Here is a 13,524-nt window from a genome sequence, read left to right as displayed (position 1 = left end):
AGAGTCACCAGAACTTGTTTTTTTTTTTTTCTTGACAGGGAAAAACAGCACCTTCTCGGCAACACAGGTGAACTTTTTGGGACAAATTATCACTACAGAGCATTTCCATGAGAAAAAAAATATATAAAACAAACATAATAATATGGTATTAATTAATTGCAAGTATATATAATTATATAGAGAGAGTACATAATATACATATAGAGGATTATATCTCGCTAAATTATTATATTCTATAATTAAATTCTGACTGGCAGTTTCAATTTAAAGTCTGGAAGTGACTCCTACAATCTTAAAAGTGACATTTCCTTAAAGCAAAATTTGTTATTAAAGGTTGATGAGGGTGTAGGGGGTGGAAATAGCCAGCTTTGCAAAGATAAGGTGTGCCACTAAGCAGACTGAAGATTCAAGTCCTTCTATGGGACAAGTTTTAATCTTTCTATTTAACCTTAAAGCTCCATAGCATGAAATCAGCCTCAAGCCTCCTGATAGGCAGATTTGTCCAAGATCAAAGACTATAAATTCAGTAGCTCTGTCATGAAGTTTTGCTTTCATGTTTTTGGTTTAGTTTCTTGATTTTCTACCATTATTGTTTTTAAAGATGGAAGTATGCTGTTTTACAGAACTTGCAGTTTGTCTTAGTACAAATAAACATAAAAAAAGAAGGGATTTTAACATTTTCACCTGATCCTGATTATATTCTGTGCATTTAAGCCAACAGGAAAGGGTATTTAAAAATAATATAACCAACTCTGGATGCCATCTTCTATGTTCAACATTAATTGTTTTTCTGAAGGCCGTTTCAGAACAAAAGCAATGCTGCTAACATCTACCTATAACATATACACTATTACTTCTTTAAACTAGAGTTAAACTACCTAAAGTTGGTCAAGATACAAATAAAAATAGCTATAACTGAGAAAGCTTTCTGCAAAGAAATATTTTAGAGCAGAACTACACAGTATAACAACACTGATAAGTCTGGAAACCAAAATTTCAGTACAAACATCTTTAATTTCTAGTACATTAAATATCTCAGTAAAAGCTACACAGACTAAGATGTACATAATTATTTCTTTGGATGTGCATAGACTTTTTTTTTCCATTAACAGGAACAGAACATACCAGATAAAATAAGTAGTTCAATAATTTCTGCATCTCCCAGATAGGCAGCAGCATGTAAAGGGGTCCTTTTCTCATTATCCTGTGGTAAGAGGGGGGAAAAAAGGTTTTATTTAAAATAAAAAAAGTATGGTTTAGCAATCTGTACGAGTTATGAAAAAATACTGTATAAAAGTGCATCTTCCAAATATTGTACATTTTATATTTTAGAAAACATAATTACTCTAAAGACGTTAGTCACATTTACTAAGACAAGCATGCTTCTCCCTGAGGAACTCTTAATACCTACATAGTCAACTAGTGTTTTCCTGACATACACAGATAGACAGATGCTCATCACATCTTTAGATTAACCCATCAGTTAGAAATCACCATAGACAGGAACTTGAGGCTGTCCTATGCAGTTAAAAACAGTGTGTCACCTTTGTATGCAACAATTAGTGAGAAACATTTTCTTTGGAAAATTTGAAGTTCGTTTCAGCAGTTATTTTTTAAATAGAAAATAGAAAAGAAGCCGAAGTGAGTAGGGGAAAAAATACTGAAATCCAATTTCAACTGTTTTGTTCACTGTAAATAAGCAAGGAGAAAGTAGAGATGCAATTTATTTTGCAGAAAACACGCTGGAGGAAGCAAGTAAGACCCAGCACTTTTGGCTACTTCAGGCTGATCTAAAGTCCTTTTGAGGGTAAAAGTAAGAGAACTTACACAGCTATACACAATATATACTGATGAAGATTCACTTTTGAAAAACTAGCACAACATATTTCTCAACTCTTTCAGGATCAGTGCCAATTTCCCTGCACCAATTTATAGCTTAAATCAGAAAAATAAGATCACTTTCACATCAGAGTGAGTGATAAAAATGAAGAACCACCAAGCAGTTTGCTCTCTGAGGGAAGGCCGCTGAGAACAGAAAAGAGTCTGATCATCAGTTGGCATCCTGGTTCTGGCCTAAGCTCTGCTTACATGTCTGCATCTTTTTAGTAGAGTTTCAAATACACCAAGGATGAGGGATCAAGATTATAAGCAGCAGGAAATTGTAAGTCACGAGACATTTCTATTAATTCAACTGTTGCATCACAACTATGGTAAAATTAACACACATTTTAATCGATATTTTATTTTGAAAATCATTCCTCTCCCTTGCCAAAATAACCTTATTCCGTAAAACCCTACTTGAGAGCTAGCAGCATACGAGAAGAAAATTAAGGTTCATGGCAGGAGAGATCTGATAGCCAAACTCGAGCTGAGACCCAAGTAGTCACTTCTAAAACATGAAAGACAATTTCAGATCTTAGAACTTTCAACCCCCCACCAGACAACACTATCACACACAACCCCCCACCCCAAACAACCTCCTCCCTGTTTAGTCCCTGCTCAGAAAAAAAGTTACACAGTCACCATCTTATCAATGTTTCCTAACACAATTTTTTGAATTACACACGAGTAATTCCAAATTGAGCAGTGCAAACCTGACACTGATGCACCTTGAAAAAGGAATCAATACTACTTACTCACCAGTAACACCACATAATGCCTCACAGTACCAATTACTTGCCAGTATGTCTCAATTGCAGATAACACATTTTTCTTTTACAAAAAAGACAGCCTGTGGCACCAACGACTTGCCATATAGGGGAAAAAAATTAAAAAAACCCGCAACAGACAGACAGAAAGACCAAGAGAAAAAGTAATACACATATTAAGTTTGCTTCCCCAGCCCAAAGGCAGTAAAGACCAGCCAGCAATGAAAATCAGTTTTCATTCCCCCAGTCTGGAGAGGCAGAGCTACTATAGCTAGCTAATATTTTGCAACCCCATTTAAGCCTTTTTGATAATGCTAAAGAGCCTATAACCTACAGTTTGAGGAACACAGAAAAATTAGTATGATATTATACTATCACAATTTCATTGTAGAATTAGAGAAAATAAGACGGGCCATGAGCACGTCCTTCTGTAGAGCCAGTATTCACTCAGGAACACAAGCAAAAACTGCATTTCCCTCATAAAGGGAAAACCTTGTTGTTATAAAAATTTTCATGACATTTGTTGTGGTATTGGTTTGTTTGGTTCTTTGTTTGGTGTTTTTTTCCAACATCTTAGTGACAAAAGTCATGCAAGTAACCAATCCAGTAAAATGGTGAAGAGAAGGAAACCGTTTTTCTAGAAAAATGCTAATCACCAAACCCCCAAATATATTTTCCTAGAGCCTCAATGGTCAAAATTTCTGATGAATTCGAGCCATGCTTCTCCAAAAATCCAACCTCTACTACTAAAAACTGTTGAGCATCCTGAAACCACCAAGATAAAAACATGAAAGCTGCTCAAACACAGGCAACACTTCCACTCCAGCACTCCTATGCTTCCAAGCTGTGTGTTTCCAGTTACGCAAATATTTCAGTTTTGCTGCTCTTAAACTGACAGCTTCAAAACACTCAAAACCCAGCTCCCAGTTCTGCAGCAGGGAGTACAAACTGGGAGAGTACGTATGCAGGAGGCTGGTGGAGACCTCCCTGCTCTACAGCACCAGGGCAGCCCCCCTGGGATGCCCATGGCCTGTCATCTTCTGGGTCAATTCCACAGCTAGGTATTTCAACAACCCCAAGCCCCAGGGTCTCTATCTACCACAAGTATTCTGCATGCTGAGAGTGTGTTGACAGAAGCCCTGATTTCCGCCCCCCCCCCCCCAGCTTCACAGCTGGCACCTTTTAATGCTTCCAAACAAATTTTTTTCATTTAACTTCTCTGTCAGAAAGTTTTTGGTTTAGTATTTAAGAACTTCTTACAAAAGCAGAAATGCTGCATTCAGCAAGCTCTCATCAGTATGCAGAAGTCTTTCCTTTCATTAAAAGAAACTTCTAATTTTGTTCCATCTGAAGTCTTACATTTTATTGGTGAATTTTAATAAATGAAATCTGAGTAAAATTAAAGAGAATTCTGTATTTTAAATGCTACTAAAATACTGCTGTACAGATCAACTAGTTTTAATCAAAAAACAGTAATCATCTGATGAACAAATTTCATCTGCAAATATGAACTACTGCACATAAAACATTACAGTAAATAACACTAATCAAGCTTTCAGTTTTCACAAGCAACTTTGGAAGCAAACATCTTGCAGCACTGATACATAATATTAATATAAATACCAACCTTTATATTTTTCTTTTAATTTCATAAACTTAAATGACACTAAAAGAAACATTTCAAGAGAGAAGGGGTTTTGTACATAAAAGTCATTGTTACACAGATTGTAAAAATCTAACAATGTTGGTACTATTTAATACCAAATATCGCAGTATTCCTGCAGTATTTGACAACACAGAAAAGCAAGTGTTGTGCCATCCTCATTTTCCAGTTCAAAAATCTGCAAGGCAAATGGGACTATCAGAATCCTAAATTGGCCGTAATGTTATTAAGGAAACACAAAGCATTAATTGCATTAGCCAGATTTTACATAGTTGAAAGAGAACATTGGTATTCCAGTAGAAACAACAAAGAAATGTATATTCCTAATAAGAAACTCCAAAGTTTAACTCCAGATATTGGCCAACACCCCCAATGAACTAAAAAGCTGTAAAAGGGCTCAGCCCTTAGGTAATCAGTTTTCAGAATGACAGCTCTGTGTCACAAAACCCCCAACACGATATTTATATGTGCCTTTGGGTTGCATTACATGAAAAATACATAGTCCTTCCATTCATAGTACTTCCATTTCTCAGGTTTCACAAACGTTTCACCTACACAGGAGTTTCTGTAATGATTACAACATGAGAAACGCAAAGGAGAAAGCCTTATGACCCCGTTAAAACCAAATTTGGAATCAAGTGACAGGGATAGTGGTGCTACGAGCTTCTTCATAACTCCCCTCTACTTTACCAAACCTAGAACCAGGGTAATGCCACCTTTCTTTCCTTTTACCTTAAACATAGGCTTTAACTGTTTCGCTAGTTATTTCACAGATCAAAACTTCCACAGCGGACAAATCTATGGCTAAGTTAAACACTCAAATCTACCCCTTTTTAAAGTAGTAAGTATCCTTTGAGATATAACAATTTATTCCTGGTTTGGGTTCTATCTCAGCAATTGATTTAGAATATAACTACATAAAACGACAAAGAGCTTTAAGGAGCTAGATGCCTTTAAGGCATATGTCTGTTATCCCATACATACCCGGTAAGACTGCTGTATCCTGACTGTGGCTTCCCCAGGAGCATTTAACAATATAACTTCAATTTGCCCTTCAAATAGCTGAACATCTACTGATCCAAAATCTTTTAATTAAAGTATTTTTCAGAAAAGCATGAATGCAACTTCCTCCTTGATAAAAACTCCTCTTTATCCTCTCTGCTTTTCAAAACCAATTTCGCAATAACACTTTAGAACACTCTCATTAGTTTGTGATCACACTTAGAAAATCTCATTTAATAGGTGTTTTCTGCTGTATCACTTGTCAGCTGTCTGCTTCAATACCATCTGTTCCTGGCAGAAATCAACTCCAAATGTACAATCACAAATCTTGAAAGAGTTTCAATTCATATATATACCCTGTAATACCTTTAATAAACATGTCTTGGAAGTTAAACTGTTTTTAAATGTAACACTTCAATTAGTATATTTTCCAGCTACGTTAGAGAGAGAACTATTCAACCAACATGGCTCTTAACTCCTGGGTTCACAGATAATGTATAAGAACGCAATAACAAAATACTTCCAATTCTCTGATAGTATCCAATACCACAGAGGTCTCTCCGAGTGTGAAGTCCCAGTGCTACACTTGAGAGTCATTGAATTTTATTTGCAGATTTTGCTACAGTTTTTAGAATTATCATTTTGTTAGGTAGAATAACTGTCTAATCTGAATAATTTTTTTTTGTTCCTCCACACAAAAAAGAACATATTTGAATATTTGGCTTTTATGTTCCAACTTTAAACTTCACAAAAGTTTAGTTTAGGTACACAATTCTATAACTGAGGCCACTAACTCTTTGGAAGTATGTCAAACCACAAAGCGGTATCTTAAAAACACATAACTAGAACTTGCAAATTAGTTGTATTATTGTCAACTGAAAGTAGAAGAAAAACATTAAGTATTAGGCTTTCAAAACTTGTAAATCTGTGACAAATTAATTTTGTGTCCCTACCTTGAGGATAATTAACCTGCCATTTCTTTGGATTCCCCCCCAGTATTTATTAACTCAATTCTGAGAACTTCACACTGTGAACAAATTTCTACGTAATTTTGTCTCACGTCATTTTTAGAAACAGACCTCTATTTTCTCACCATATTTCAAATTTAAAATGCAGCTCCAATACAGTGAGCAAGCCCAACAAGCTACAATAAGGGTCTTCTGCATGCTTAAAAACAGGAGGAAAGCATGCCGTTAACAACAAAAATAAAACATATTGCATAGCTAACCACCAAGTATCCTTTGAAGCTAGATGATAGGTACATTGTAGTGGAAATGACTAGATTTGTTATGCTGATTCCATGAGTTTCTTGAACTAATGCTAATGCTACTATTTGCATAAACACTTGTACTGCATTTAAAAGAAGCATTTTTTTTGAAAGCTCAGTCACTAATAAGACTTTATTACTACACATTACATTTCAGGACATATCCTTTTCATGCCATCTACTAGGACAGAGCAAATCTAGACTTCCAAGCAATCACAAAAAACTGACAAGGAATTTTTGCCCTCTTGCTCATTCTGACAGCAGTAACCAATGACTCTAGACACCTTGTCTTGTATGAGAAAAGAAGTGTCTTTAGCAATGAGGGCCACTTCAGCCATAATCTGCCAACCCCAGCGTGTTTCTAGTTAAGATCTTTAGTACCAATTTAGTAGTGCATGCTCTTTGACTAGATTCTACATAATAATAATAATAACTGTCACACTGTGGATTAAACCACTAAATAATTTACTTGTGAGTGCCACTGTAGTTTGTGGAGACCTTAAAGAAAAATTAGATGCCAGTGGTAGGTATACAGTGGAAAATAAAAGGTAAGTCAGAAGAGAACTACAAAGCAACCTGGAAAAAGGTCACAAGAGCACTTTAGGAAAGACCAAGAGTTTATACAAACATATAAATCACAGAATCAGAATCACAGAATCACTAAGGTTGGAAAGGACCTTCAAGATCATCAAGTCCAAACATTAATCCAGCGCCACCATGTTCCCTAAACCATGTCCTGAAGCGTCACATCCACACGTTTTTTGAACACTTCCAGAGATGGCGACTCCACCACCTCCCTGAGCAGCCTGTTCCAATGCCTGACCACCCTCTCAGTGAAGAAATTTTTCCTAATATCCAATCTAAACCTCCCCTGGCGCAACTTGAGGCCATTTCCTCTCATCCTATTGCTGGTTACTTGGGAGAAGAGACCAGCGCCCTCGTCGCCACAACCCCCTTTCAGGTAGTTGTAGAGAGTGATAAGGTCTCCCCTCAGCCTCCTCTTCTCCAGACTAAACAACCCCAGTTCCCTCAGCCGCTCCTCATAAGACTTGTGCTCCAGACCCCTCACCAGCTTTGTTGACCTGCTCTGGACACGCTCCAGCACCTCAACATCCTTCTTGTAGTGAGGGGCCCAAAACTGAACACAGGATTCAAGGTGTGGCCTCACCAATGCCGAGTACAGGGGCACAATCACTTCCCTACTCCTGCTGGCCACACTATTTCTGATACAGGCCAGGACGCTGTTGGCCTTCTTGGCCACCTGGGCACACTGCCGGCTCATGTTCAGCCGACTGTCAACCAGCACCCCCAGGTCCCTTTCCTCCAGGCAGCTCTCCAGCCACTCCTCCCCAAGCCTGTAGCATTGCATGGGGTTGTGACTGTGGCAGGACCCAGCACTTGGCCTTATTAAACCTCATACAGCTGACCTCTGCCCATCGATCCAGCCTGTCCAGATCCCTCTGCAGAGCCCTCCTACCCTCCAGCAGATCAACACTCCCACCCAACTTGGTGTCATCTGCAAACTTACTGAGGGAGCACTCGATCCCCTCATCCAGATCATCTATAAAGACATTGAACAAGACCAGCCCCAGAATCGAGCCCTGGGGAACACCGCTTGTGACCGGCTGCCAGCCGGATTTAACACCGTTCACCACAACTCTCTGGGCTTAGCCATCCAGCCAGTTCCTCGCCCAGCGAAGAGTAAACTCTAAGCATGCGTGTTCCTTGAGAGCACAAGCCCACAATTTTCTGAATTGCCAGGAAAAAAAAAATTTAAATAATATCCCATAACCAGGTAATTTTTAGTGCATCTGCACTGACACACAAAGCAACTGGCAAACATGGTACTTTTAGGATGTTAGAAGAAAAGTCTACTAGCTACATAATTGCAAAGGAGACACTAACTCTCCTCTCCAACATTTGATTTTCCAAATCCAAATCAAACACTCAGCAACTGCAGTTGTCCAAGTTTTGCATATGAGCACATTTCAGACACAGGACATAAGTTTAACTTGTGTCTGGATGAATGGGCAGAAGAGGGAGGAACTACAGAAACAGACAATCTGATCTATTCTGATTTCATCCTTAACGGCAGTGATCAAAGGCTAAGAAATTCGGTTATAAAAACTTTCCAGCTATAGCCACATTTCCACCATGAGAAATGAATGAATAAGAATAACAGAATGAACATTGGTCAGGAAAACTCCTTCCCTGGGACAATAAGGTATCTGTCACAGTGAGAGTTTTAGGGGAAAAAGTAAGTATCACAGACACATCCTAAACTGTGGGTTTGGAGTCTATAACAATGGTGACTAACTGTAACGCACTTCATAACAGAACAGCTGTCCCCTCCTTTTCTGGCTATTGGCACATCCAAGGCAATCATGTTTCTTCCCTAACACGAAACCTGGAATGTAACTGAAGTCTTACAGAAAAACCGCAGGTCAAACATTTGAGTTTTACCTTTACCTAGAGGAGAGCAGAATGACACTGCCTGTCGCATACCATTCCACATTGCAGGGACACACAGATAAACAGGAATCCTCACCAAGGAGGAGGCAGGGAAGAATTTGCATTACATGGCTTTGTTGTCTGGACATACTTTGCAATCCCAAAAGCATGCCTTGTTCCCTCCAGGCATTTTTAAAATGGAATTTCTGCAATCGAATTTGAAGCTCAAGTTCACAGAACAGGACTAAAACCCATGGAAATAATTTACTTCAGCTAATGATTATTTGATTCTACTCAAATAACAAAACTAAAACTGATAAAAACCTCTATCCTCACTGAACCATTACATGCAATTCATACACAAAATAAAATCTTATAAATAAAAAGCACATTGAAGTTTGGTTCCTTTCTAAAATGCCTGAAGAGTAAGAGCAATCTGGTGAGAATCACTAAAACTAAGTTTGCACAGGAAAATCATCAAACATTCATATACATTACTGACATATCAGAATATTCACTTATATTCAACCATCTCTTATTAAAAATTCCTTTTTAAAAACAAATAAGATAGCTCAGTTGTATCTTTCTAGTACTTTGTTTTTGAAGTAACACCTGGAAATACCTTTAATAAAAATTGCAAAAATAATACCAAGAGTTCAAGCTACATGAGCAAACATCAGGTGCCAAAGTGCTCTTATGCAAAAGGCTATCTGGGCTTTAATATTGGCACTCAGTAGAACAACTTGACAGGAAGAGGATGGGAGAAAATCCGCTGTTTTAACTTTTATTGAATCCCAAACTTTAATGTCCATAGCAACTTCGAGAAGTATAATTTTGAATGCAAGTTTGTACTACACTACAAAAAAGACTGGCAAAAAAGGAAAACTGAAGTTCAGAATAATTCATATTTTTAAGTAGCACTATACTGTAAATCTTTTCATAAAATTAACTCATCGAATGCTGGCTGTCTTACGTCACAAGCCTGAGGCACAAAACGCCATTCGGGTGTAACTGTTTGAAGCTCTGCCACTTAGAACAGTGGCACCAAAAGAAAGACACACAAAAATAAAAAGAAGTTAGTCACATTTAGCGCAAGAAACAGCTATCGAGCTTCAACTGCATATATGATTATGAATGCTGGACCCCATAGCCAGCTAAACTCTCAGAGAACAAGAGTAAAAAATTCTCATTTAAAGATGTATGCTCAAAAAATACAAGTTATTTTGATGTAGTTAAGATGTTTTAAACAGTAAGATTCAGTTAATGAGTATGCCTTGTTTTCAAGAAGGCCTTTCTGAAGTATTACATCTTCTAAAATATGCTGGTTTACTTAGAAAACAGCCAAATTTTGTAGAATACAGAGGGTTTCTTTTCTCATTTGGTTTCTAGAAGACCATTGTTTTTGTCTGCCAATGACAAAGGAGAAGGAAGTTAAATTTCCTACTTTTGTTAGAAGTTATGTTCCTCCTAAAGGTAAAAAATTATCAATAACAACACAAATGAGGGCAAGAGGGCTTGAGTTGTTCTGGTAGACATTACATCCTTATTTCTCACAACTAAAGAGGTACACAGCAAGAAGACTTTTTGACTTGTAGTCAAGTATTTCAAGGGACATACTTTGAAACAACCATACATCTGCATATTTTTCCACTTCCAAGTAATTCATGTCAAAAAGATGTCTCTCCAATTTTTGTTTTTTTGAGAGTACTACATTGAGGTGCTTTTGGGAAATCCACACCTTCTCATGCCCTTTAACCTTTATGTTCCATGCAGGTTTTGTAATGTTGCTGTCACTGTTATAATTCTCACTGGTCAGGTTTTCAAACTCATGTATAGAACAAGTACAACTTGTAAGAAAAGCTGAACCCAGGTCTCTATTCTATAAAAATTTCTACATAACTTCTTTTGGCCAAATTATAAAGGCTAGAATTCCTTGTGAGCGAACTCAAGCATCCATTTGGGTATCAGATAAGGACCTGAAAAACTGAGCAAGTTTTGTGAGCTGCTGCCTTTCACTGGAAGTTCCAACATCAAGGCTACTGAATTCTTGACCAACACGTGTGACTAATAAAGAGCAATTCTCTACCCTTTGATAAGAGCAACTTGATCTCACAGTATAGCTGAGACATTTTTGGATTTATCTTCCTCCTTTTAACTCAAGAATTAAAAGAAAGCAACTTTTAGGGCCAAGACTATTTGTTAATATACTAGATCATTGTGGGGGGGAAAGACAGCAAAAACCCCCATGATTAAAATTAAAAAATACCCACCCACAGACCTCTACAGCATTCAAACAATGTTATATTAAAAAAAAAGATACAATAATATTTCATTAAATGTTATTTTCCCTTGGCTTCACACTTCCAAAATGCCAAGTACATGATATCTAAACATTTACCTGATATGTATAGCAGAAAAAGACCGCAGCTTTTAATCAGAATGCAGTTGCTGATAAGAAAAATGACAAATAACTCTGAAACTATTCTCTTTTTTGGGGGGGGGGGGGGGGGCGGGCAGCGGGGGAGGAAGGCAGTATGTGAAAACGATGGACTTTCCATAATGAGAGTACAGTGATGTGGAGCACATTACATAACCCAGCCTGTGCCTGTACAGCGTGCTGAATGAGGGACACTGAATGCCTCGTCTTACTCTGTCATCTATCTGTAATATTTGAGGACACAAATAAGAAAATATGCCAAGAGAGAAAACAGTACAATACAAGCTCTGTTTATGCTCCAGTGAAAGATCCCACCACACTAGGTAAGGTATGCACATCTCCATCCCAGTTTAAATCCACCACATTACGTTCAGGCCAGTGACACTTTTGTTCAGAAAAGCTGGGGTTTCTGCCTTTTTCATTACAAAGGCTAGTGCTAGAATGACAACTGTGTGTCATTCTATATATATTCATATTCGTGTCTGATGTAAATTAGGTATTCTTCTCAGGAACCACATTGTCTTGGTGACGGGAAAAGATGTACTTTTCAGGTTGTGTGTTTAGCGTTAGCACATCTTCTTCTTGGAGCAAGCTCTAACATTTTGATTGTGCACATTAAGTTAAATAGCTTTGTAAAGTCAAGTCAGCTAGCAGCCACACGCAAAGTCCTTCTGTTAAGAGTCCCTTGCACTATTCTGAATACCTGACTCAACAGTGTCAGCATACAACATAACCTATGCTAATATAGAGACAAATTGTTAGGCAAAAAAATCCCACAGAATATATCTACTCTGAAGAATGAAAATGAGGGTGAAAAAACCCCCTCCACCCAACTATAACTGTCTGCAACAGAAAATGAGAAGTCCCCACACTGATCACAAAAGAAACCCAAGAGAAAGCCTCTGCTAGTGAGGATCAAAACGCCTCCAAAAGTGCTGGTAACCTCAGGATGAAAGTATTTTATCTGCACTATTCCTCAGGCTAAGTGGATAAGGGATAAGCTCAGAAGTTAACTGTCATTATAGGAAGAGCTAGCAGCGACTGAAGCAAGACATTTGCACTTGTTTCAGACAGTAAGTCAGCATCGTATAATTTATTTATGTTACCATAATTACATATATATATATGTATATAACTAGTATTTCATGCAAATAAAAACTGAAATTAAATTAATGATCAGGAAGGATGACAACAAAGTAGGACTTCATTAAAGACTGAAAAGATAACAGAATGCCACTGGTTTTGGAGATGGAAAGGTACAGGCTGGTATCACAAGCCTGCGAAAATTCCCCTCAAACTTCATATTCCAGAGAGGCATTTTATTTGAACTTTTGGGGCATACTTTTCAGCAAGGACTCAGAGATCCCTCATTGCAAAAGGAACTTCCAGTTTATCTGTCCTCAGACCTGACACCAGTATGAGCCTTTCCAGGCCCTACAGCCACCTACCAACAGTCCAAAATAGCCCTCCCGACAATATGCAGCAAGCAGATGAGAAACACATTCTTTTCCCAGTTTTTGATATACATCCATCATTTACTAGATTAGATTTAATGAACTTAAAAGGTGTATCTACCTTGCGTAGAGCCTGTGTACAAGGGCCAAACTGTACGAAGGAAATGATGGTGCATTAGATATTCCAGAGTAGATATATAAGACAGCTTTAACCACTTGCAAAGTGGAGAAAATTGTCCTGTTCAAAGCTATGTTGCATGTGCATAAAGAGTTTTCGCCCAGAAAGTTACTGCAAATAATGAGTAAATTCAAATCCTGTCTTGCTGTTTCCAGTGCATTCTTTAAGGCTGTGTCGATGTTGGAAGTTAATGCACATAGAGTCTACAGAGCTTTTTTTCTTCTCTCTGCTCTTTCAGTGGGGATGTTCTGTTCCCAAATACCGATCCTTTGCGTAACAGGCACAGCAACTGCCAGGAGTAACCCCAGTAAGCTCTAACTATTCAAGGCCTTGCCTCTAGCCTGTTTTGCAAAAGCAGCAGGAAATGCAGAACTTCAATTATGCTTTGAAGGTTACAATCTTAAGTAATAATCACTAAAAAGTA

The 13,524-nt window shown here is 37.8% G+C and overlaps 1 protein-coding gene across 2 annotated transcripts in view; it reads right to left on the bottom strand.

Moving 5' to 3' along the window:
* Nucleotides 1–13,524, bottom strand: part of ANKRD28 (ankyrin repeat domain 28) — a gene marked incomplete at its 5' end in the record, with an annotated part of 82,069 nt that overhangs the window by 57,394 nt on the left and 11,151 nt on the right. For both annotated transcript variants that reach the window (XM_082015634.1, XM_082015635.1), the window contains one exon: nt 1,126–1,204. In XM_082015634.1, the coding sequence (XP_081871760.1) occupies nt 1,126–1,204 (79 nt within the window). The remainder of the gene's footprint in view (nt 1–1,125; nt 1,205–13,524) is intronic.

This window comes from Phaethon aethereus, assembly GCF_964289735.1.
Source record: "Phaethon aethereus genome assembly, chromosome: 2".
Taxonomy (NCBI): domain Eukaryota; kingdom Metazoa; phylum Chordata; class Aves; order Phaethontiformes; family Phaethontidae; genus Phaethon; species Phaethon aethereus.
The sequence above is the reverse complement of the archived record's forward strand: the minus strand, read 5'-3'. Positions and strand labels throughout refer to the sequence as shown.